Raw genomic sequence first — 26,245 nt, 5'->3', positions numbered from 1 at the left:
GCGTTTCGCAATGCATTCTACTTAATACGGTTTTCATACTAGCGGCTTGAATCCAGACTTGGACAACTACATTTATTTTAGCTTTTTAAAATTAGATTAGAATTGAAATTAGAGCATTTTAGTTTTTCCAAATTAGATTAGAATAGAATTAGATCGTTTTGAGTTTTTTTAAATTAGATTAGAATTAGAATTACCGAATTCCAAAAAAATCAAATTTTAACTAGAGATACATTTGATGATTCACAATCAATTTAATTTAAATCACAATTTTTTCTCATAAGAATATGAATGGTTAAATGTGTGTGCTAATTTTTATGCTTTTTTTACTGTAAAAATGACATACAAGTCGTTCCAACCAAAAAAATTAATTTAAATTCTTTGTTTTAACTGATAGACTAAAAATGCCGTCGGACAAAGTAGAATTTTTGGTAAAATCCGAATTAGATTAGAACTAGAATTAACTTCATTTTCCTGCTAAAATTTGCTAATTGTCCAAGTCTGCTTGAATCACCCTGTTATGTTATCTTGTGTACTGAGATTTGTGATTATATACTCAACGAACTATATGTAGTAAAGTGACTCTGTACTCAAAGTGACCGTAGTGAAGTGACTCTGTACTGAGTTAAATAAGTTAAGGGCAGGTATTTTAGCGGCCTGCTCTTTGGAGTCAGATACCTACACGGGGCGCGTAAGACACTTATACAGTCGTCGGGTCTCGCCTTAAGAGCCACACAGCGCCTATACTTACCCGTATCAACTACATATTTCAATCGCTAAACCGGCAAGCGTTCCGAAGACTTACCAGAACAATTTCAGCTAACTTTGATTTGTCCAGCTTATGAGGACAGGTACGTCAGCCGTTGACCTAAGACAGTGGTTGGTAAACTTTTTTTGTCGCGGCCCAAAGTACTCTTTTCAGAGCTACTGAAGGCCCACGTAAAACCACTACGAAACAGTGGCGGATTCCGTATATTTGAATTTAAGGTGAAATATTACACAGCGCCAAAAAATTTTCAATTACGGTACATACAGTTTAAGTTGGCCAAAAATATAGTTCGACAGGCTGTCAGGATCATATTTAGCACGTGGGCCTTTCCAAGCTGAGCAAATTTAAAAATACTATGCCACACAAACACATTTGAGCCGCGGCCCACATTTTGCCGACCACGGTTTTAGAGTATGGCAAGCCATGGTAAATAGGTCATCAATGCATGACAAGTTCCACCTCAGGCTTTTAGCTTCTGATTTGGGTGAAGTTACCGGGTACAGCTGTATTTGTGTTGGTAAGCCAATCAACCGCAAACGCTGGCTTGGATGCACAATGGTCAGTCAATTGTGTCGTTCTTCTTGTAAATAAAATCAATTGAACACAACCGCTCGGGGTGCTAAAATGCCAAATGCGATATCAGTTGTTGCAAAAACGTTAACTTTTACTTCGCGCAGTCGTGGTGTCTGCATGATAAACGCCGGTCCATCCCAAAGTTTGGATTGGACTTTTTGAAGAGCATATATGTCCTGTTCGTAATTATATGGTAAAAGTATAGACGAGAAAGCTTACGATTTAGGTGGCAAAATCATGAAAATTAATGTTAGATTATGTGATTATGTGTGATTATTAATAATTTCGTAATATTTAAAAGGAATGTTTATTCAATAATATTGTTTGAGTTTAAAGTGTATATACTGGATAGCTACAGCTACTTAAAGATTTGTGTTTGAATTGTAGAGCTTAGTAGCGACCTGACTTAATTGCCCTTCCGGCATTGCCAAAAGTTTAAAAACCTGTGATAAAGCAGTGCTCCCCACCCGGTATATTGCGAGAGCATGCCGGTGTGCATTTGACGGGGAACACACAATAAGACCTAAAAGCAACTATACCTATAGCAGAAAAATCTATAAAACCATAGTATTTAGATCAACGACATAATAATGCCAAATGTGAGATAATATCCAGTACAGAATAAGATCGAAGTCGTCTTAATAAGGCCTACATCTACCAGAATACGTCCTAAATTCATCGGAAAATAACGCCTGAAACTGTAGGTAGGGGGTATGAGACCGTCGGTCTGGTATCGGTTGGTTTGGTTTCGACGTTTGGACGCCCTAGTTTGACTAGGGTCGTTAGGGCGAGGCTGTTTTGGCCAGGACTGCGGAGTCGGAGTCGGACTCGGGACTCGAGTAAGACCACGTAAAACTACCCGAGTCCCGAGTTCGACATGCACATGCGCAGTGCCAACTTTTAAAACTAATATGGCCGCCAATCTAAAATTGTTAAGGTGGAATAACACATGATGGAATGTTTTCCAACCATGTTTTGTGAGTGAATGAATTATACCAAACCCCCAGAATGTATTACCGTATTTTACGGACCAAGGCGCACCCGAGTATAAGGCGCACTGTCAATAAATTGCTGTGATTAGATTTTTGTTCATACATAAGGCGCACCGGGCTTTAAGGCGCGCGATCAATTTGTGCAAATCGCCCGGCGGTCCGCAACACGCTGAGGCCTCGACAAAAAGCCGAGACTTCAGCCGCGTGGTAAACCGCTCTCTTTCTCCTACTACTCCCACTTTTTCTCCGCGCTCCTCTTTTTTGTCTATCGGTACAGGGTTTGAGTGTAGGAAATCGTACTTGATCCATACATTAGGCGCACCGGCTTATAAGGCGCACGATAAATTTATAAGGAAACAAATAATTTAAATTGCGCCTTATGGTCCGTAAAATACGGTACTGGATATCCACGTTATTTTAATTACGTAAATGGTTGAAATACAAGTTGTAAAGGCAGGGCCGGACTCGGGACCCGACGAAATCGCACATTTGTCCGGAGTCGGACTCGGGACTCGGACTCGGGTTTATTTTTTTGGCCGGAGTCGGACTCGGGTGTTGAACTCGGGTTATTTTTAACCGACTTCGCAGCCCTGGTTTTGGCACCGTAGTTTTGGCACATTTTTGGGTTATTTGTGAGTAATTTAGGTCTTATTCCGACGGTTTTAGGACTCATTCGGCTTTAGACGGTACTACGACTATTAGGTATTAGTCCTATTTTGGTCTTATTCCGAACTAGGTTTTATTACGACGTTGATGTTGTTCTTATATCGCTCTTATGGCTGGAGTCCAATTTTAAACCCTGTTGGTGTGCCGCAGGTGACAAAGGGTTGTAAAGTACTAATCTAAAAGACAGAAACAATGGTTTATCTCAGTGAAAGCGATTTAACCAATTTGGACAAATGGATTTACAAGGTGAAAGGTGTCACGATTATGGATCCCTACCTGAGAAGTATTAACCAATAGTACTTTAAATGACTGTCTGATATGAAGTAACAACGTATATATATATATATATATATATAAATTTGTATAATATATATAAAATAACTTTATACGGTATTTAAAATAAAATAGTACGCAGAAACATTAAAGCCAAAGTAGGCCTATATATTTAATAGAGCAGGGGTCCCAACTTTTGTTGTCGCTTTTCTGTTGTCGAAAATCTAATTTTGGTGTGTTACGCTCACATCAGATTATAATAATATACAATTTTACAAAGAGTTCGAATTTCTGGAATTAATGTTTGTTTATAAATATGGAGAGAATATGGAATAACGCCGGATAATGCAAGTTTTAATCGTATGAGTTTAGGGTTTATTTGCGCGATTACAACTCGTTTATCCTAAAGTGATTTTAACATCAATTAGGAACATTTTATGGCAATATCTTTTTATTTATAATTTGATAATGATCTGGGTGTTTTTTTAATTGTTCAAGAGTTGAAAAAGCATGCTTAGTCAATTGTGCGTCAATTTTTTCAAGTTTTATATTATTTTGTTTTTAGTATTTCTTAGATATTTGCAGTACACTTTTTTAACCAATAATGTCGTGAGCCCCCGACTTAACCTCTTGTGACCTCTAGGTTAGGAACCAATGTGACACAGTGTCACGTTGCTTGTAACTTGACGCATATAGTCTATCTTTCTCCAAAAGGGGTTACATGCAAAGGCTACACACAATGTAACGTTTCTCTTCCGCATAATCTGCTTTAGTTTTAACTGATTGATCCTGGCAAATGACCTACACCGGAGCTTATCGACATTTCACCAATAAAACTAATCGATCATTACCATATTCAACAATAATGGAACACAACACAAAATTCTCATAAGAGTCCGTATTCTGTAACTGCTTTTGGGGGTCCTGGTTGGGAACAAATGGTCTCTATCGTGACAAACGAGCCCAGCCGATCAATTTAAAAAGTGAACAACTATACAGTTTACTGGCGAAATAAGTGAAGGCGAAAACTTTTGACATGGTGAAAAATCCATTTACATGACACCATGTTCGTATAAGGTAAAATACATCAAAATTTACCTGTATTAAAATGATGTAATATTGTCAGAGTTTTAACAATTCTATTTTATTTGCTCGTCTAAATGCTGTCTAAGAATTCAGGTCTATATTTTTTTGTTTTTTTCTGTTTTTCTGCAGAATGGTACAACCTCGCATTTCGCCTCGTTCCGCTAACTTCGAGTCCAGACACTCTTACAGTGTTGGGATTTATTTCCGGCCTGATTTGCGTCGCCCTAACCATCTTCTTCTCGCCAACATTAACCGAAGAGGTATAGTACACGGATTGATTGATTTATAATTAATGTTTTTGTTTAAGGTTGATTAGCAGCTTTCACCGGTAAAACACTATATTTTATTCCTTGACATTGGCCAATACTATAGGGTTATCCTATAAACTGTTGGCATAATGTCAGGCAATAAAACCAATTTTTGCCCACGATTCATTGCCGTGCGTAAAACATTATAAAAAAATTAAAGATCAAACTACATTTGTTTTTCAACCTCGATTCTACTGTACGTCCGATGACACATTGCCTCATTACGCTCCTTTTTATTTCGGTGTTGTGAGTTTACAGTAGGATATTAACCAGATATGTTTATGCACCCCCAAAGGATATTTTTGGACAACCTTTACTATAATGTAAATCATTTTTTTCGTAAATTTACTTTTTTCGCAAAATTCCTTTTTAGTCAATTTCTCATAGATTTGTCAGGGAAATCTAGTTAGCCACAAGTTATGTATAGTGCCACGCAAAAAGTACAAAACTCTATTCAGTGCAATTTCGACGAAAAAATTAAACGAAAATGACATTGTCGACACATATTCAAATCTCTTTTACGGTATGCATAGTCCGATGCGCCTTTTTGTGCGTTGCACGATGAGCATGGATCCAGTATTCCTGCAAAGTGCATTTCTTGCGTATTTGCGCACTTTTTACAAAGAAGTGCGCAAATAAAACTAAATTAAAAGTTTTTTTACTAAAATTCGATCTTTAGTCGTCTCTTGAGGTCCACATGAGCACTATTTTGCAAGGAATATTAAATTTTAAACCTTAAGTAGCCCATTTTTACCGCACAAGTTTCGAAAAAGTAACCGAATTAGATTTATCCGAGCTGCGTATACGGACAAAAAATGCTAACATTAGTTCTATTCCAGCTACGTGCGAACAAAAAGTTCGTAACACAGTTTTGTCCGGGCTGCGTACGGAAAAAAGATCCCCAAATTACTTTTATTTAAGCTACGTACGGAAAGAAATATGCCCAAATTAGTTTTGTCCGGGATATACGTACGAACAACAAAGTGCTCAAAATATTTTTATTTGAGCTTTACGTATGGACAAAAAATGCCCACATTACTTTTGTCCGGACTATACGTACGGACAAAAACTAAAAAAAAAAATGGGCACTTTGCGCATTGACTTTCGGTTCTTGCGCAAAATTTTGGGCACCTGCGCAAGTGGTAAAAAATTAAAGGGAAAACACAGCCAGGATCTCAGCTGCTTTTCTGCGCACGGACACTCTTAGACCACGCTGTCCTATAATATCACATTAAAGGCGAGTGATACCAATTTGGTTGTATCGGTATACTTGTCCATACAATTGTGGTATCGTTATTAAGCATTTCATTCACAGTTATTACGGGTTTTCAGCCTTCGATTGCAATAAGGGCTGACACAGTGGGGCACCTAGCTAAGGACTGACACAGTGGGGTACCTAGCTAAGGACTGACACAGTGGGGTACATTGTTTTCTAAAAATTTTCATGCCTCAAATTGAAGTCTAATCCCCGAACTGTTTATCGTAGTTAACCATACACATTATTGCCAACACGTGTGTGTGTGTGTGTGACGCAGGCGCCGCGATGGGTATACGCCTTTTGCGGCTTCGGCCTTTTCTTTTACCACACCATGGACGCGTTGGATGGAAAGCAGTGCAGAAGAGCCGGGCGAAACAGCGGAGTCGAAGAACTTTACGATCACGGTTGCGACGCCGTTAACAGCAGTGAGTTGCCAGTCTAAATGTTTTGCACCGATGTTTCGTATTGCGTGTGGTATTGTTTTCTTTGCTTTACCGCAGTGGATCTCAACCGGGGTGCCGCGGCATCCTGGGGTGCCATTTCTAATCCTCAAGTGCGCCGCGACATATTTGTCAATCTTTAAGAATCTGATTTTTGCTCAACTCTTACAGGTTTTTAGTAAGATTAGAGTGGAATAAATCCAATTCTTCCTACGTTGTGTAGAGTTGATGTGTGTTGTTCCAGCTCCGTATATCATGACATTCTAGTGATTTACCTACGGATAAATCTTTTAGGGGTGCCACAACCTATTTACTATTTCTGAGGGGCGCCGCAAGCCATAAAGGGTTAAGAACCACTGGTGTAGCCCTTGGCATCCGACGGGCCGTTAAGTCGGGACATCGAAGCGGCACAATTGCCATTGGGAAGAACTAAGTTTCCAACTCGATAAACATAATAACCAATGATAAAAATTAATGAAAAAAACCTACAGGCGCGCGAGTTGCTCATTTATTTGGACATTTGATAAATTTATTTCCAGCGTGTAATAAAAGAATGCGACTCGCATGTCAAAAAACATGTGTGGGTCATATGGTTGAAAAAAAGCTTTTACCATGAACGCTTGTAAAAGTTAAACAAAACAAAAAACGTCTTTACGGTTATGACAACTAAATCGATTAGGTTCCCTTCGAGATAAGTTTTAGGTTTCACAAAATTACGTTCTCTACCAAAATATCGGAAAACATTTTAACCCTTATGGCAGCTTTCTTGACATATATGTTCCTCTGTTAAACTCTATTATAATATTTGTTTAGCTTTTCAGTTCATCATTACAAGCAACTGCATGAGATTGGGCAATGACGTACAACTTTGGTTGATAGTATTGTTCCTAGGCAACTTCACGTTTTTCTGCGTCCATTGGTGAACCTACGTTACCGGAGTACACCGCGTTGACAAGTAAATTATGTATTCGGTTTGGGAGGCTTAACCTTATAGCATTATATCAACATCATATATCTCCGCATTTGTCTAATTTTATATAAAGAGAAACTGTATTTGATTCTCGACAAGCTTTCGCAGCCGTGCTTCATCAGGTTAAAGTAGAAACGAAAACAATTAAAATGCATGAAGAAGAAACACAAGCACGAGTAAAAGGCAATAAGAATGATGAAGTCTAGCATTTCCACAGGCACGCAAAATACGTGTGTCTGACGCAAACCATCATAAAGCGTATGAATGGGCACAAAAGTGTCATAAGGTATGGACAAATTTTCAATCAAGCATTATACTTACAGTATGAAAGACCTTCGAGTTTCAGAGACCAAAAAAGTAAGAAACGGCACCCAAGCGAGGCTCACAGTCGAACACAGCGAATTAAAAAGTTTGATGCCAAAATGTTGGCTCATTTGGGCTTTATGTCACACTACGCCTCATAGCACTTTTTTCTACTACTTGGAAGAGCAGACCTCCTGTTATTATTGTTTTTGCGTTAGACACACACGTCTTTGCAAGAATGTGTCTGTGGATATGTTAGAATGATTCTTGTAGCCTTTTTCTTCGCGCTGAGCTTCTACTTAGTGCGTTTCAATTGTTTCTCGTTTCTACTTTGACCTGAAGAAGTACGGTTGTGCGAAAGCTCGTCGAGAATCCAATGCAATTTGTCTTTATATAGTGCCACCTGATTACCCCATGCCAACTTTAGTCAGTTTGCAAATCGCTTAGCTTACGGCCAAGGGTACAACGCTAACTGGGTTGACCTAGGTCTTTTGAACAAATGACTTAACCTTTTCTGATCCTAAAATAATCCAATATTTGAGAAACTTATGTTACCATTGGTGTTTGACTTGCTATGGTAAGGTCTGCCAGCAATGGACTTAACGTAGCTTTAATATTAAACAGAGCGACATGCCTGATAACTGTGAACGTAAGTGTGTTTCGCAATTTGATTTCATTATAAAATATTTTTTCGGATATACAACTCTGTTTTTTTACGAGTAGGCTGTTAAGTTTACACGCTCAGTGAAGATTCTGCCAAGCTTTACAATTTAAATGCTAAAACTAACAAACCTAATAGTTGACTGCTTGCAAAGTACAGCTGTTAATTTGCAAATAATTACGGGTCAATTACGGGTCACCAGCAATTAGTAGCTGTAGTTACGGGTAAGTAGGCGCTGGCACTTAGGCTAGAGCCGACGGCTGCCTAACTGTCTTACACGCTTCTTGTCAAGACTCTAAAGAGCAGGCCGCTAAAATGCCTGTCCTTAACTTCCTGAACTCTAGACAGAGTCACTTCACTGAGTTGATATTGTTCGTTGAGCATATATTCACAAATCTCAGAACACACGATAAAAGAACACGGTGATTCAAGCCGCTTGTATCCGAAAGCCGCAGCAAGTCGAATAGCATAAAGTAGAATGAATCGCAAAACGCCGATCACACTCGGCTCGGCTCTTCGTGAACACCGATCGGCGGTCACGTGTATAGTGACGTAAAATGGGGAAATAACTTCCAAAGGCTACAGTCGCACCGGTTATTTTACATTGTAACAACTCTATTAATTAGATTGGATCACAACGAAATTAGTTATGTTGGGATATTCGTGCTGTTCATGACATCAGCTTGTGGGACTCAACTGTGGGATATTCAGGTGACCGAAATTATTAATAGTAAGATGTTTTAAACCAATTAAACAGACTAACAAGCGATGTATACTCCAGTAAAATAGTTCAGATAAAATATTGTAATCATGTAGATTATAGAAGTTTCTAAACTTAAAAACAACATAAGCGATTATAGTGCCTGTATAGGCAGGACAACGGAGTCGGTTAAAAGCAAATCGTGCAAACTCTGTCTAACAAAAATAAAAGTCGAGCCGACTCCGGCCAAATTTGTCGATTCCTTTGAGTCACAAAGTCCGTTTTCGCCTCTACCAGACTAGGACAACTAAATAATTCTAGTTATAGAATTCAATGAATTAGAGCAAAATGCGATTAATTAAAATTCTAGTCTAATTTGAGAATTGCTTGCGCGCCTCTACACCCTGTAGCCTACTTCACCAATTTACGTAACTGAGTAGCATGGAAACAGCAATCCACTCATCTCGTCGGTTATTGATTTGTTAATGAACCCGCGCACGTCGGACTTGGGACTCGTTAGTCGGGTAGTATAACGAATAGACCTATATACTCGGTACCTTTAGGTTGTGTAACTGTCCATTGATTACATAACACGCCTTTAGGTTACTTTAACTCACCTCACTGTTTTAATATTATTTCTACATTTCTCCTAACAGGTTTCTCAGTTGAATATTTCACTGAGGCATATTGCCGGTATCGTCATGATCGCATCAGGAGCCCTAAAAGTATTCAGTGACATGAAAGACGCGGTTATACTTGGAGTAAGTATATATTTCTTTCTTCTAATTAAACGTGGATCTCCAACTTTTTTGTCAATCTATATCAGAAATTCCGAAATGTAATAAAACATTAAAATTCAGCAAACTAGAAAGGCTCGCGGACTAAACATTTTGGAGAAGCCCTGTTAAAACCATGCCGTAAAATTCCTGCTAATTTTGGTTGACCACTAAAAAAGTTTGTTGTCGCTTTGTAAACTTTGTTGTTTTTAAAACTCGTGCATACGCTAATTTGGAAATTGTAAATAATAATAATCAAGCATTTAAATGTTTTTGGGAGATCTTAAACATCATTTTGGCACATTTTGCCGGTGTCGAACAATTAAAGCATTTACCTTAAACGAGGATCGGAACTACAAAAAAAAACTTTGGCGAAATACAACACGAGTTTCTTATTGATAGCCCTTTAACTACGTTAAAAAACAGCAATTGTCCTATTTTAAAGTATATGTATAGGATTCTGTAGTCGAACACGTTTTCCGAAGTGAGAGTGTTTGGTTGGAAAACTAAGGCGTTTAACTAGAGAACAAAATTTATAAACTGCTTTCGTAAAAAGTCCTTCAAAATTTCAACTACATTTGCTTTGACCAACGTAGAAATCGGTGATGCCCGGTTCAACGATGCTGGTCGGCTACGTTTGCTTTACTCTCTGCTCGCGCGCAATGTTAGGCTGGATAGAGGCGCGCGGTATGCTCGTCGTCTTTGGACTTTTCGTCGGGCTTTTTGCCGCCAAGCAGAATCAGCGGATGGTGGTGAGTGGCAGACTTAGACAACTAGATAATTTCTAATTCAATGGATTAGAGCAAAATGCAGCTAATTCTTATTCTAATCTAATTTGTGAATTGTGCGCTCTACTTCTAGTTCTAATGTAATTCGGATTTTACCAAAAATGCTACTAAGTCCAACGGCATTTTTAGTCTCTAAATCAAAACAAAGAATTGAATTCAAAGGCTTTGGTTGAAACGTAATTTTCACAATCTGAAAAGCATATGCCATGCTAAAAGGCATCAAAATTAGCCCACATTTATTTACCATTCACATTCTGATTAGAATACATCTGAAGCAGGCGGGTTTAATTGCAAGTTCCATTAAACTGATTTGCCTCGACCAATCAACCTCACTATTACTTCAAGGTATTGTTGTAGTCGACAAATACTCGCACACAAAATTTGTTGCCGTCCGTAAATATAACATGGCGGCTGATTTTCGCAATATACCCGAAAGGTTGCTATTTTTTTCAACACAATTGACTTTTGTTAGAAAGTGCTTAATACGATTCGAGCGAAATGAACATGAACAAGGCAATGAGTCACTCGAGTTGTAGCTTTTAGCAACAAGATGTTATTCTTCTGTCGATAAGCCAACGAACGACAGGTGTTTTGTTGTCTCTTTGTCTCGCTCATGTCCTATCGTCATACATGGTGAAAAACGTGAAACTGTGAAGACAAAAGAAAGGAGGGGCAGTTATTTGTTCGGAATTAAATCCTATTGATTTTTAACATTGAGCAACATCACCTTATAAATTTGCATTTTTTTTAGTTTGCACAATTCGTTCAATGTAAGTTTTAAAATAACGATGCATCAAAAGAAAATACGCTTTGAAGTTGTTGCTTATTCACTATTGCTTTCAACAAAAGGCAGGAAATGGGGTGTTCCTAAAGTTATGATTTGAAAGCTAATGTTTCGCGTGTGGATAAATCATTATGCTTTTTGATACGAGGTATTTAAACTCGTTTGTAAACGCGGCTGCGGGATGAGAGAAAAACAGACAAAAACCCAAAACGTACCAAATGTTTAAAATAATTCGGAAATTTAACACGAAATTATTTCGTGCACAACAAAATTAAGTCGTGATTCACAAGTTTAACGCGTTGATTTCAAACTATTGAGCTCCAAGAACAACAATTAAGCTCGTTTAAAATTTATGAAAAGATCGTGCGATCGACGTTTAAGCTTAGACTTCATAGATATAGACTATACATAAATTGCGAAATGCGATAAATAATGGTTTAACAAAAAGTCACACAAAAGCAACTTACAGACCTTTCGGTCGATAATTTTACTTATTCATTTTTAAATATTTTTAAAAGTATAATAGCTTTTCACCTGATAAACTAGGCAGAGTCAGTTATTGTGAAATCCATGTGCAATTGCGGTTTCCATAATGCCGATCGGTGCTGTCGTTCATCGGCAACTCTTGTTTATATTTAGTATTCCGTATTCCAAGCAAATGCTTTGCTGACGATATGGAGCGTATTTCGACGTATCTTTCGACGAGATCAATCTTCCAACACCTAGCTTCTGGCAGGTTCCAAAAACAATAGATTTCAGGCGGTCGTTTGTAGATGGGTCGTACAGATTAAGGCACATCTTTTCTTTGAGCTTCGTTCGACGACTTTTCTTGTAGATATGCGTGAAATTTGAGTTCTTCGATCCTCACTCGATGGCAACAATTTGTAGCATGCGTGTTGATTACAAGTCTTATTAAACTAATTTGCCTCGACCAATCAACCTCACTATTACTTCAAGGTATTGTTGTAGTCTGATTACAAATCCACGCAGTTTTTGTTGGCTGGTTTAGCAAGCCAGCCAGAAGCCGGCGAGCAACACAACCTTTCTGTGTATTAACTGACACCAACTGGTATATCGAAACGCCAACACATAAATATATTTACACTTCGCATGACGGAAACAGGTTACGTGTCATAGCACGAAAAACCTGTTTTTAGGGCAGCGGAAATGTGTGTCATCACATAACGGCGTGTTTTGCTTGGAATGTTTTGGTTAGCAACGGTTTGGTTATTGCGATAAAATACAGGTTTTATGTGAAAGCAAACGAGGTAAAATTATGCAATACGATAAATTCCAAATTATCCACTAATTATTACTTATGGTGCGACACATCTTGATTTAAATAAAGTTGATTGTGAATAATAATTAAATGTAATTCTAGTTCAAATTCGTTTTTTTAATAATTCGGTTATTCTAATTCTAATCCAATTTGAGAAAACTCAAAATGATCTAATTCTAATCCTAATCTACTTTGGAAAAACTGAAATGTTCTTTCTTACAGGGGTAAATCTAGAGCAGGGATTTTTAAACATTTTTCACCGCGGTCCCTTAATTTATTTTTTTGCTTCGCGTGGGCCACGGTAGGCAAGGAATTTTCAAAGATGACGTCATAAATTGAAACGGAGTCGAAATATATCCAGTGATAAAATGTTTTATTTTTAATAAACGTTTTTTCTAAATTGTTTGCTTCTTAAATATACAATAGCATTTCAATTTGGCCTTCATGGACCCCCTAAAACTAGTTCACGGACCCACTCGGGATCCATGGACCCCAGTTCAAGAACCCCTGATTCTCCACCGAAAATGCATTGTGGACACCTCGAGATAGTACGTATAGCTAACCTTGTTGCGGACATATAATCATATACGTGAAAACCGGGTTTCTTCAAAAGACCTAGTAATTTAAGCAACATTTAGGCACTAAAAGTAACTTTATTTTTTTGCAGGTTTCACATTTGGTAGACAGAAAAAATGATTTCCTCGATAGTTCTCTTGTGCCGGTTTTCCTACTCACGACTGCGGTTTTATTCTCGGAGATAAGCTCCAATCAACTTACTATTCTGGTTGCTGGATGCTGTGTAAGAAATGCTGTGAATTTCGCTCCGTTGTACACTGAAGTCGCGCCCTGTCTGCAAAATAGATTTTTTAACACATAGCGCGTTTAAAGTAACATTCGTCACAAACAGCAGATTGAATTAGGCCCAGGAGCCAAAAATATGACTATAACGTATATCAAACACCTCTATTTTTTAAATAGTAATACGTACGACAAAAAAGTAAACAACAAAAAAGTTTGCAGAATGAAACAGTAAAGGCCTTATATCAAGAACTAGTATTTATTCTACAGCAACACTAAAAATATTTAAACAGACAAAAATTCTGAGTAAAGTTCCACAATTGAAATTTTTCAGGAAACACAAGCCAAGCTCATTGCCTTAATTATTTATTTTAGCCTTATTCAGAGAAACGCGTGTAGGTAGGTCCACGGTTATAAATATATTGGATCATATATTTAATAGTTATCTCGTAATCTACTTTATGGCGAAGCGACCATGTTAAGAAAACAATATGAATTTGCCACGACCATTGTATATGCGATAGAATATTTATTATTAAAATTTTAATTTTCATAAATAAATCCATACTTACTACTATAAGCGTCTGTATTCAAAGCCTTGACCGTTTTTTAGGCGTCTTAACAGTACAGTAGGAACAAAAGCTATAGCGATATGGGTTATCTTACCATTTATGTTATTCATCCATATTTACTGCTATAAGCGTCTATTCATATAACGATTGAAAATCTTTTAATCGCATTGCACAGGTCTTTGCTGGCCTCGACGTGGCGCATTTCTTTATCAGCGTCACCCTGGAAATGGCGAAGCACTACCAGTTCGACATCTTCACAATGAGGCAAGACGAGAAGATTTACCTTCTCGAAGAAGACGTACCAACCCTTGTAATAAGCTCGCCAGATTCCCAAACGGGGGTGTGGCCAGTCAGAGTAACTACCCTGACTATTTACAGTCCGTCTAATCACAGTCAGTTTGTTTAATTCACCACCCGATCATTGTTATTACATGCAGTGCTTCTTAAACTTTTTTGGTTTTGTTCACCCCTAGCAGCTATCTTCAGATTTCATTCACCCTTGTCTCATAATATGATAAAACTATCTCGTCTATATATAACAGCACAAAATGACTTAGGTTGTTTCTTTTTTTTTTCAAGATCAACTGTTCACTGAACAGGACCCGAATATCCGCCATGCTCGCAAGCTATCATCCATTTCTGACGGTTTACCCTTATTCACCCCTTTTGGTTGGTTCACCCCTGCAAAATTTTATTTACCCTGGGGTGAACCATTCACCTGATTAAGAAACACTGCATTAGAGTATTAGACAAATGCAATCCAATTAAAAAACATTTTTAATTTTTAATGCGTATTTTTTCCATCCTATAACACCTTATTCTGTTTAGTTAATAAATCGTTAATTCATCTATTTTGTCTTTCAAATTCTAGTTTTTATATTGCTTAAACTTTATTTTTAGTTACATAAATGTCATTTCAGCACCAACGCCTGTTATTAACCAATCGACAGTTTTCCGTTTTTTTGTCCTTTAGGGTTGTCCATCACTATTGAAGCCAGTAATTGTCCATCACTAATCACTATTGAAGCCAGTAATTTGGTAATGTAGTCCATATAGTTTCGATGAGTGCTAAGCTTTTTTAAGTATATTTTGTTATCCCAAACTTTATTTACTGATTCTGAAAGTCTTTTACTAGATTTAAACTAAATTTTAACGATTTAAACTACAACACTCTTTAAAACGATTCATTGTTCAATTTCATTCGGAATACGCATTTTTTATTCGTTCTAAAACAAACAAAAACAAATACGGGTACTGAAGTTCTACTTATGAACCTGTGCAATTAAAACTGCAACAACAAATATCAATTACGGTAAAGAAAAAAATCCAGTGCACACACTTTTAGCCAACAATATAAAGTTCATCGCGTTGTCGATTTCTTGGAATTCTGCGACATTAATAAAGAAATATCCGAAAATTGCTCAAAAAAAATCTTCAAATTTTTCCCCAACAATTTCAATTCTATAGTAGTGTTAGCGTTAATTGGTGAAACAAAGACAATTTTCAGTAGATATACGGCAGTTCATGTCACCTTGCACAGCAGAGCGTTGCTAGTACAATAGCGGTTGGACGTCTGTAAATATTCGGGATCCATAAGTAAACATCCTTTGCAAGTACTTTTGTGGTCTGCCTGCTACATAATTAGGGATGTCCAATAGTATCGGATCGGAACCGATACCCGATGCCAAGTGCTAGTATTGCTACTCGTCAGCATCTGGGTATCGGTGCCGATCCGATACTAAATAATATAGGCTAGGTATTTTAGTCATGATTTGCCACCCAATGCAGCAATTTAGATACAGATCCAAGAAAACTTTATGACCTTTTTATGCCGTCATTGCTAAAAAAAACCTAAAACCACGTTTGTGTTGATTTTTTTCAGCAAGAGTTCGTCACATATTAGAGTTGCCCTGCGTCAGGATTTCTCTTGACTTGTCAGGAAATAATATAATGCTGAAGTCGGCGTCAGGATAAAACGCAAAAATGTTTCCAAAAGTCCGCGATTTTTAATATATCAAACTAGAGTTTTACAAGAAGTAGCACGCTAAAACATACGCCACGGCAGGTAAGTTGGTTTCGTTAATGTTTATACCTATCTTAAATGTCACGCCAAAAGTCATATTTCAAAATAACCTATTGTTTTTAAACACACTCAATTACGCAGCGCGTTAACCATACTGGTTGTATTCTTTACACCAAAGCGAAAAAGGAGACTTTCTATACACTCGAAGTCCTTATTGATATAGCCTCTTATGTGCAAATTAATCTTGTAGCTTGGCGCGAATGACGAAGCAAAACAGTACAAAGCATAATTGTCAGATTATATTTCTTCAATGCTATTTAATAGCCCCCAATGTCCACGGATTTCCTATCGCTAGGGAGCACAAGGATATTTTAGACAGACCGTAGAACAGCGAAAATAAAAGATAAAGGAAGTTATTCTTAAATTCATTTCATATATTTAAATGCTTTATTACTTTTTTTAACGCAAGGTGAAAAGGAGCATGGTTTAGCCTATATGATCACGAGTGTAATTTTCATTAAAGAACGCACTCTATCATACACCGTAATTGGATACAAAATAAGATTTACACTAGAGCTCAAATGTCTGCCAGCTTAAGACCAAAAACAGAAGCGCATTCTGGCGTTAAAACTATATTTTCGTGCACAAAAAAGAGGGTTGTTTCGTCGACAAACGGGAGTATGCAATAAACTGTGGTGCACAGCGAGCAAAGAAAGCAGACCAACGAAAGATGGTAAACTTTTAAGGCAAAAAATATTCATCAGTACTTGCAATAAATATTCATGAGCTAAAGCAATGGTCATTCGTTTTGCGCGGAGTAAAACTATTGACGATGTCCAGCAGCGACACTTAAGTAAATTCACGTAAGGCCCGATAGGGCCTAAAAAGAGTAATGCTTCAATTTCGTGAAGCGCGTATACTTTGTCGCTGGCAAACGTGAACACTTAAAAACACATGACGACAAGCACACAGACAAACACAGCACTCACTTACACACAATACACAGTGTACGATGAATGCATTGTGGCTTCGGCGTGGGCAAGCTTTAATCGGCATGTAATGGTGCGTTGCTCAACGATAAAATCATTATCGTTACTACTTTATTGGGCAAAATCGGGCGACGTGGGTTTCGTGAAAAACGATTTAGTGTAAACGCTCATTTGAAAATAATTCAACATGCAAAGCAATGGTTAAATTCAGTGTTATTGTAAAAATACATAAGGTTGCATTGCATAAACATACAACCTACGCCCATCGGTACTGAAATATCTAAAATTTAGGGTCGGTTTCTAATCAGTACATTTAACAAGACAAGTGAATTAATTTAACAAATGGATAAAGAATTACAACACCCTTCTGTAACAAAAGCAATACAAGATAAAATTAAATAACAACAAAAAAATTCGCCAAAAGAGACACCACACCGTTACAAAAAGCACATTTAAAGTTTCAAACGTCAAATTTATTAAAAAAATATCTCTAAAATAACATTTATATGTCAAAAGTGTTTTTAACACAAGCGCGAAACAAGGGAAGCTTTTCAGAAAATTTGCGATTTTTCGCTTCTGTTTACGCAAATCATTTAGTTGTATTATTTTTTCATCGTTCGGTTTATCAGATTAAAGGACTCCTTTATCCAAAATAAATATTATCCAAAATAAATATTACAAATACGGTGGTTTTCCAGGTAGCGATATTCCAATGGATGCAAAGGCCTCCCAAAACTTACACGTAAAATAGCAAAGACGAAAAATACAACTTCTCGCCTTAAATCACGCGTACCCTACAAAAAACAAATAAACCGAGTAGAGAGAGATACATAAGAGAGAGGGAGAAAAGGAAAAATCAAAGAGAGTTGAAACGAAAAAAGGGGAAAACAACAAAAAGGAGAAAAAGAAAAGGGGGAGACTCATATTCGAGTGGAAGGAGACAGATATGTAGATAAAAAAGCAAATATAAACTTTATTTCTAACTCTAGCGCTTGGGCTGAAACATAAAGAGCCGAATGTTAATGAACTTGGAGCCGATGATCCTATTGACGTCCTCACTTTCGATCGTTTGCAGCTCGCTGTCGCTCCGATCGCCGGTGAACTTGGTGTAAAAAAGCTTGGGTTTGATTTTAATTTCATCGTAGGGCGCCTTCAGCAGCAGAACGTCGGCTTCTAGGGGTTCAGTGATCTGTAAAGCAGGAGATAAGAAGGGATCCAGCATGTTAGCGCGGGCGAAATTTTTTGTATGTTAGCGCAAGGGTCGGGAACCTTTTTTTAGCTGAGGGAGCCATATAAGCCAAATATTCTTGGTTGTATTTACATGAGAGCCATATAATACTTTTTTAACATCTATTTATAGGTTGGCAAATACAAGTAAATTGAGCAGGGCCGTTTATTTAGCTCATTTAAAGAACAGAACATGCTATGCACCAAAAATGAATTAGCTAAGTTGGCGCAATTACGAAGTTTCCGTTGAAAGAATAGGGCCTTTTGGATGTTAAGAGATTCCTTCAAACGGGATAACAGTCTAAAAAAACAAACAGGATTCGCGCGAGCGCCAAAAATTTCTGTGTTAAAAAGGAAAAATCAAGTTAGGAAAGCCCCGCGTGCAGTTTTATTTGGGATCATGCTGAGAAATGATAGCTTGAGCCATATGGTGTCACAAAAACAGTCATATATGGTTCGCGAGCCATAGGTTCCCGACCCCTGTGTTAGAGCATACTAAAGCGGACGGATTCTACAACTAAACCAGTAATACCACGATATTAACACTTTTATCTATCTACTGCCACAATTATTAAGTTTCAACTTCTAACATTGACAAACGGATAAATATTTACCCTTAATTACCTACTTTTATTATTAAGTAGATAGTATTTTCCCAATGCCCGAATAATAGGCAAGTTTCGACGACGGAACAAAGTTTACTTCACTTATAGAAACTGACGGTGCCAGTATAGGCGAAATATAAATGTCTGATCCTGAATTTATTCTGTTTTTAAACTTCGAGTTTTATTGTTTATATACCCGTCAGCGGAACAGTGATCGACAAGCAAAAACCTGCTGCCAATGGTTTTGGATTCCATAAAGATACGCCCTTCTGTAAGACACTGTTGCAAACACTTACTTTTACCTTTGACTTGAGAAGCAGCTGGAAGCTTAAGCGGCGTTCGGCGGAAAGAGTCGGATTAGAAGGGTGTCTCTCAACCGCTGAAACGAACGCCTGACAAGAAAGAAAACAAGGACAGTAAATTACAACCCAAGTCGAAAACCATATGCCGCGACGCAAAAGGCGCTTTTACGCAAAGCGACGGGCATATTTTTTGCGTCACGTGTTTGAGTGCACGTCAACAGGCAGCCAGTCTGTATGGCGAAACGCGAAACAGGTCAAATCCGGTACGGTTCTTCTTTGTTGGTTAACAAAAACATTGCCGGGCGATTAGTTCACTTGTTTCAAAGAAAAGCTTGTGTTAGTATTGTTTGATTCTCTTTTAGTTTAAATAACGAGCCTTGGGCTTCAACAGAACGAACGGTATAACTATGTATTGTGTATTTCCTTATAACTGTGTATTGTATAGAGATTTTGCGCTCAATAAGCTTTAAAATGACACACATGAATTTTGAAAATCACACATAAATTTTAAAAATAAACACACATGAAATTTTGACATAAATCCGTTACCGTCGCGTGGCGCAAAACCTTCTGCCGATTTGAAGCGAAATTATCGACTTCATAAAAGCTTTTTAGTTCGTCATTGTTTTTCGGTTCTGCAGCTCTCAATTCGCAACGACTGGGCAATGAAGTAAGGCTGAATTAGCAGTTAAACACGCAAGGATGGCTGACAAAGGTCATCATGTAGTCGGGTGACGTCATAATTATAGAAAATTGCATCGTGATGTGGGATCACTTTTTAATTAACTTATTTAAAAAATGAATTGCGACTATGCTTTACGTTCGGATCGCAATTTAACCTAAAACATAAATTATTTACAGACATTTTTAACAGATTTAAATGGTGAATAGTCAGTTACTCCCTTATTTGGGCTACTTAGTGCTATTTGGACTGACCAAAACTTTAAATTTTGAAAGAAATATGAAACGCAGGCGAGTATCCATTAGGCAGCTGGTTAAATAGCTACCAGTTAATAGTGTTCTGGCATAAAGCAGCAAAATAAATATTCATTTAATGGAAAACAGGAAACAGCCTATTCATCAGTTTATGTGTGGTTACCACCACTAGTTTATGTATTGGCAAACATAACTTTAAATGACACAGCTGGCATTAACTATGTAACTTTGATATAGTTAATATGCTCTTTCAGTTAACATCAGTGTAAAAACTAACCATTATTTAAGTGAAACAATTAAATGTTATTAAAAACTATAAAAACAACTATAATATTTTTGCAAAACAATGCCAAGACCTTTATAAAGATTTGACCTTTTTTTAGAAAGGTGAAAAAGATTACAGATGCATAAATAACAACACTCGTCCTAAAAATATATTAAGTAACCACACGCCTACTTTATTTTAAATAAATATTGGACAATGAAAACAATAGAGAATAATAAAGTACACTGCAATTTCTTAGATATTTATACATATAACAACAAATGTACACCATTTTCCAAAGTAATAGATAAAAATTTTGCTATAAATTCAGATTTTTTTTAAAAAGCATTTTTAAATACATGGCGATTTTTCTGACAAAATTGTTAAGCATACCTTCAACGCCCATGTGTGACCTGAAAGGTGAAACCGGTTTGATTCGTAAAAAAGCTTTGTCACAAAGTCATCTGTTCTGTAGGGCCTGAGCTGCACTTCTGTGTATGTAATGTGTTCACAGCTGAGAAGGCCTATTATGTTGTGTAGCAAGGAAACCTAAATTCAAATAAAAGACTAAAAAAAACTTGAACACAAAGGTTAATTACCAGATATAAAAACAAAATTATTTCATGTTTATAATAGACTCGATTCCTCAGCTCTTTTTAATTTGTATTAAAAGCTTTCATAGGTCATTCAAAAATGGCATTATATGTGTACCAGAACTAAGTGTTTTATATTAAACACTATACCTGTGTGTTATATTTTCACCATTGTTTGAATGGGCCAGGTAAAAACTATTCAGCAATAAAATAACATTGGCCTAAAAATATTCAAGTGACTAAAAATTTTTACGTATAAAGAGTTATAATTTAGAAGATAACTGAAACTTTATTTTTATTAATTCAATTGGATAAAATGTGGTCATGAAACAAATTAAGATTTATTAATATTAAGACAACAGCTGGACTGTCATTCTCCTAGTGTAGTCATAGACAGTTTAACAGGAATTAGGAAGTACTTAACCCACTAGGGTTGAATGATAGGTTTTATAAACATACCATCATAGGATGGTGTGTAATGTCTGAACTATTTTCCAAATATATAATTGTTGTTTGTTTGGCACTAAAATTAAATCCATCTATGTTCAACAAGGTTTTATTATTGGCTAATTAAGTACAGATACCCACATTTTTATACTAGACTACTATACAGATCAACACAAATTAGCTTTATAATTACCAATTGTAATATTAATTAGGCTATAAACGGTCATAAATTAAGTTATTGCTATATAGTACATCATTACTGCCATATTAAATTTGAATCGTTGGATGCTACAAGACTAGGATATTAATTTACATACACCATCATACTTAAATAAAGTTTTGAAACATAAAGTCAAGTAAAACATAGTAGTATAAAAAAGAGAAAAAAATTACTTGTTGTGTATGTCGGCTGCTGATTACTTCGAGGCACTTTAGCAGATCTGTTGGTGATTTGTTGGCATGATTACAAGCTGGTGCATGATTTGTAAGTTCATGAGCGGGACCCGCCCAGCTGCAACCCAAGTCCTTAAAACTGAACACAATATAAATGAGATAAAAACATTTTTCTCAGCTATTAATTTGTTGGATAAATTGCTAAACCAGTAGCTCTTGACCATTATGGCTTGTGGCAGTGTTTCTCAACCTTTTATGGCTAGCGGAACCCATCAGAAATAACAAATAGATTGCGGCACCCCTACAAGATTTTTCTGTACGTAAATCTCTACAACGCCACAATAAACGGAAATGAAACAACACATATCAACTCTACACAACACAGAAAGTTATAATTGGATTTATTCCACTCTAATCTTTTAAGCTAAGCAAAAATCCGATTCTTAAAGATTCTCAAATATCTCTCTGCACCCTTGAGCATTGGAAATAGCACCCCAGGGTGCAGAGCCACCCCGGTTGAGAACCATTGGCTTGTGGTATCGTTCAGAAAAGATTAATAGATTGTGACAACCCTCCAAGCAACTTTGTGAGTTCAAGTGTAATGTTATAACAAATAAAATGGTAATAATAAGACACATTAACTGTGTGCAATGCAGTTAATTTTTTAGATTATTTCACTCTTCCCTTACACAAGAAGCATTTGTATGGAGAGGTTTAATAGAAGGGCACCAATTAAAATCCTAATAAAACAAATGACTTCCCAGAGAGCCATAAGTATTGCAACTCGCACAAGCAATTATGGCTTTTGGTAAGCCCTTTTAGATTATCATATAGATTTAGAAACAATTAGTATATAATGCGCATGTTTTTTTTTGTTTTCATTTTACAAGCCATAATTACAAGAGACAATACAGTAAACAGGGGTGGGCAACCGTTTTCTCGTCACGGCCAAAACCAAACTCAAAAGGCCTCCGCTGCCATAATAAATTTCAACTGACAATTCTGCATTTAAATACAATGAGTTGCTGAAACTTCCATTGATACTAGTTGAAACCCTGGGTAAACATTACACCTTTAGGTTGAAACATTTTGGCATTAACCTATAGTTGAAATAGCCGCAAAATAGGAGAAATGATCTCTTACCAATTTAAAAAATCATGTGGTGGGCCGGATGAAATTCATTTGTTGGCCGGATTTGGCCTGCGTGTCATAGGTTGCCCAACTCTACAGTAAACCTTTAGAGCAAAGTAATCTTTTAACCTGCAAGTGACCAGTCGCTCCAGGCAGTCATTATTTTCGTGATTTGCGATCAGGCTTCTCGGAAAGGTGCTAGAACACGAAGTGCATCTCACTGGCAACTCAGAGATGGCTTTCTCCACTGCCAAATTGCGAATGCAGTTGCCACGGCTGATTTCCACCCTGCATGATGGGCATGTAGCCTAAAAATAAAGAAAACACTTTTTGTATAGGGAAATTAACAACATACATATTTCTGCTACTGTTTCCCCTTGCCTTGAACGCAAAAGAGTTTTCTAACTACCGGTACAATGCATTTTCTACTTTAGTTTCACACTGGACATGTAATTTGTGGTATACGTCTACACTGAGAAGTTTGTTTTTCTTATTTGACATGTCTGCATTGGCTGGTCTGATATAAGCGGGGTATTGTCAATATGAGAATTTTCGTTATATACCCTCTTTGGTGAATTGGAATCGCTTGCATAAAAGAGATAATTCTTGTGGCGTTTTCTTCTCTTCATTTTTTTTCTGTCCTAAAAATATTAAGCTTGGGGTCTTTATTTAATATACCTTTAAACTAAAGGGGGTCGGTTGGAGAATGCAGAAAACACAGCATTCTATCTGTGAAAAACTAATGTTTGAGTGAAAATTTAAGTGTGGATTTTAAATAAATGCCACCACTGTTCTATTCACTGACTAGAATCAGTCCTAATATTGCATAAAATTTCCTAATAATAAGTTAATCAATACAAGAAGCACTGCAAGTATAAACACATCAAAATAGTTTTCTAAATTTTAGATTTGTTGTGCAGCAAATATGCATAAATTTTCAAAAAAAATCATGAAGTTATCAATCAAAAACCTGATTTAAATCAGGGTTTCTAGCACCGGGTCAGATAGCAATGTAATCTAGACAATTATGTGTCCTAAATACCCTTACATTTTCATCCTTCAGCCTGGCATCTGCAAGTAGATGATGGTAGCACCCTATGCACATCAGATGACCATGGCAACACTGCATACAGGCTGATGTGGGCAGGTCAAGACAAACCTAAACAGACTTGTTAAAAACAGGTGCTACATTATGTGAATGTACATCATGGAAGCCAGGTTTTTTAGGGGGTGCTTAGGGTGCTCTGAGCACCCCTAGCCGAAACTTTGGATGCTCAGCCCTTTCAAAGTAATAAGTTGTCCTAAAGTACTGTGTATTTTGTTTGATGCATGCAATTCACGACTCTGTCAGTTAATCAGCGAACAATTTAACATTATTTCGCATGACTTTAGCAATTCAGCAAACATCTGCCTAGCATACAAATAATAAAATAACTAATTTTTTGTTCATACTTAAAATGTAAATTGCTTACACTGCAACTTAAAATATGGTTCAGTCTTTCCTCCAATTTTTTGCTTGTGTTTTTTTCCAGCTTTTGTTTTTTGTTTGGTGGGTCTTCTGTACGACTTTCAGAGAGGCGATGTTGTGAGACATCTGAAGAAGTCATTTGCTCTGCCATACCTTACAAATTAAATTTATACTCTGAAAAACAGTGATTTTGTGTTTTTGAATTAAATTTTGGAATATCACTCAAGTTTTAATTTCATTTCTTAAAAATGTGCAAGTAGTTACTTGCAATAATACCGAATATTTTTCCCTCTGTATGAAGCAAACAACAGTTTCAACACAGAAAATATAGCACCAAATATTAAAATGCAAAAAGATCAATTTAAAGTGCCTATTCAAAAATAATAATAATGAAGATTGCAGGGCTAAAATAAAAACTTTTAATCTATTTTACTTCATGAACTAATACCTTATGGCCTGACAGTGGTCGACGCAAAACTACTCTCGTCTGATTACATTTAGTTAGCAAGCCGGTGTCATAAAACTACGTTCAGCAATAAACCAACATCGCCCACAGCGTCGTTAGGCCTTAGAACAACTTTAAAGAGGTACTGACCAAACAACTTCTACACTTTGACGGGGTGTTACGACAAAAAACACTAGGCGCTCTCCAAGCTTGTGTGGCAACTGGTCATAGGGACAGCTGAATGCCCAACAGCTGATTGGCTGAGCCGCTATGTTTTTGTTTTGCCAGCTGATCGGAAGCAGCGAAGCGTGTCGCAAATGTAGATAGGTGACGTAACTTTTGCTTGACGAGCAAAGCGGTTGACCTAGTTTTCGTCTTTGCTGGAATGTAGTAATACGGCTGCTTAGAATGATGCAATCTTTACTCTACCGTATGGTTTTCAACACGCCTTACTGGAGTGTCGCTCAAATGAAACATTGATACCAGAAAAAGTACGCACTAACCCATCACAGTTATGCTTGTAAAAGGCCTTTGGATACACCATTGTAATCCAGAGAGTTATACGACTTCAACTTTACGTTAAGAACAGTGGTTTAAATTATATTTTTGTGGCGACCCCCTTTTCAGTTTTCGAAAACCTAAGCAACCCTGTAATTTTGAACTGTTACATATCATCCTGGTTACAATGTATACAATTTGGCAATTTATTAACATTTTTAGACAAACTGTTTACAAATTTGGCAACAATACCCGGATTACATCAAGCATGCACAAGTAGCCTACTTAAAGTTGCGGTTTAAGGTTTATTTGCGTCATAACGTTTTTTATGTAGCATTATGAGAAAATATATTGCACACTTATGACGTTAAAATGGATAATTTACTTTGGAATTATTCAGACGGTTTAGATCGGTCATGTTCAAATGGCGGATCGCGATCCGGTTCCGGATCTTTTCAGGATTTTGTGCGGATCTTCTAATGTAGTCTTAAAAAAATAAACTTTCTACAGTGTTTTCATGTGAATACCAATTGTCAGTGTTAATGAATTTTGTAAAAAAAATCAGGCATAGAACGAGACCCCCAAATGCTAATCTTTGTGAGCGTTTGAGGATATCAGTAAGCGATAGAAAGCCCCAATTCGATGCTATTGTAAGACCTAAAGTCTAAAACAGGGGTCGGCAATTCCTACGGCCCGCGGGCCGGATGCGCCCAGCCAATGAAATACATTCGGTCCACCGCTTCTTTGACAAACTAGATACGAATCCATTTCAAATATTTTTTGACTATTTTAACTACGTAAGGGCAAAAACTTTTCCCGCTTTGCGCGAATGATCTTACTGCGTCCAACTTGTTTACGTTTTGATGCGGCCTTTGAATTAGATCAGCGCTCCGTTACCGTTAATGGAAAACGCATTCAAGAATATTGGAC

At 37.0% G+C, this 26,245-nt stretch overlaps 1 protein-coding gene and 1 pseudogene across 2 annotated transcripts; one reads left to right on the top strand and one right to left on the bottom strand.

Moving 5' to 3' along the window:
- Positions 1-3,189: 3,189 nt before the first annotated feature.
- Positions 3,190-14,399, top strand: LOC146145337 (cholinephosphotransferase 1-like; annotated as a pseudogene).
- Positions 14,400-16,383: 1,984 nt separating this feature from the next.
- On the bottom strand, positions 16,384-24,535 carry LOC146145336 (zinc finger TRAF-type-containing protein 1-like). 2 transcript variants are annotated; one of them, XM_083389692.1, is made up of 7 exons: positions 24,377-24,535; positions 23,953-24,063; positions 23,034-23,212; positions 21,774-21,912; positions 20,734-20,889; positions 19,134-19,229; positions 16,384-18,194 (listed from the first exon to the last, which is right to left on the bottom strand). In XM_083389692.1, exons 1-7 carry the CDS (start codon positions 24,521-24,523, stop codon positions 17,991-17,993), a joined length of 1,032 nt encoding a protein of 343 aa, XP_083245818.1. In that variant the 5' UTR covers positions 24,524-24,535; the 3' UTR covers positions 16,384-17,990. The 2 variants fall into 2 exon arrangements, with proteins under 2 accessions (XP_083245818.1, XP_083245819.1); XM_083389693.1 differs by having other exon boundaries at positions 19,140-19,229.
- Positions 24,536-26,245: the final 1,710 nt, after the last annotated feature.

The sequence above is a fragment of the Ascidiella aspersa genome, chromosome 5 (assembly GCF_963924565.1).
Source record: "Ascidiella aspersa chromosome 5, kaAscAspe10.2, whole genome shotgun sequence".
NCBI classification, from domain to species: domain Eukaryota; kingdom Metazoa; phylum Chordata; class Ascidiacea; order Phlebobranchia; family Ascidiidae; genus Ascidiella; species Ascidiella aspersa.
This window is presented reverse-complemented; position numbering and strand designations above follow the sequence as displayed.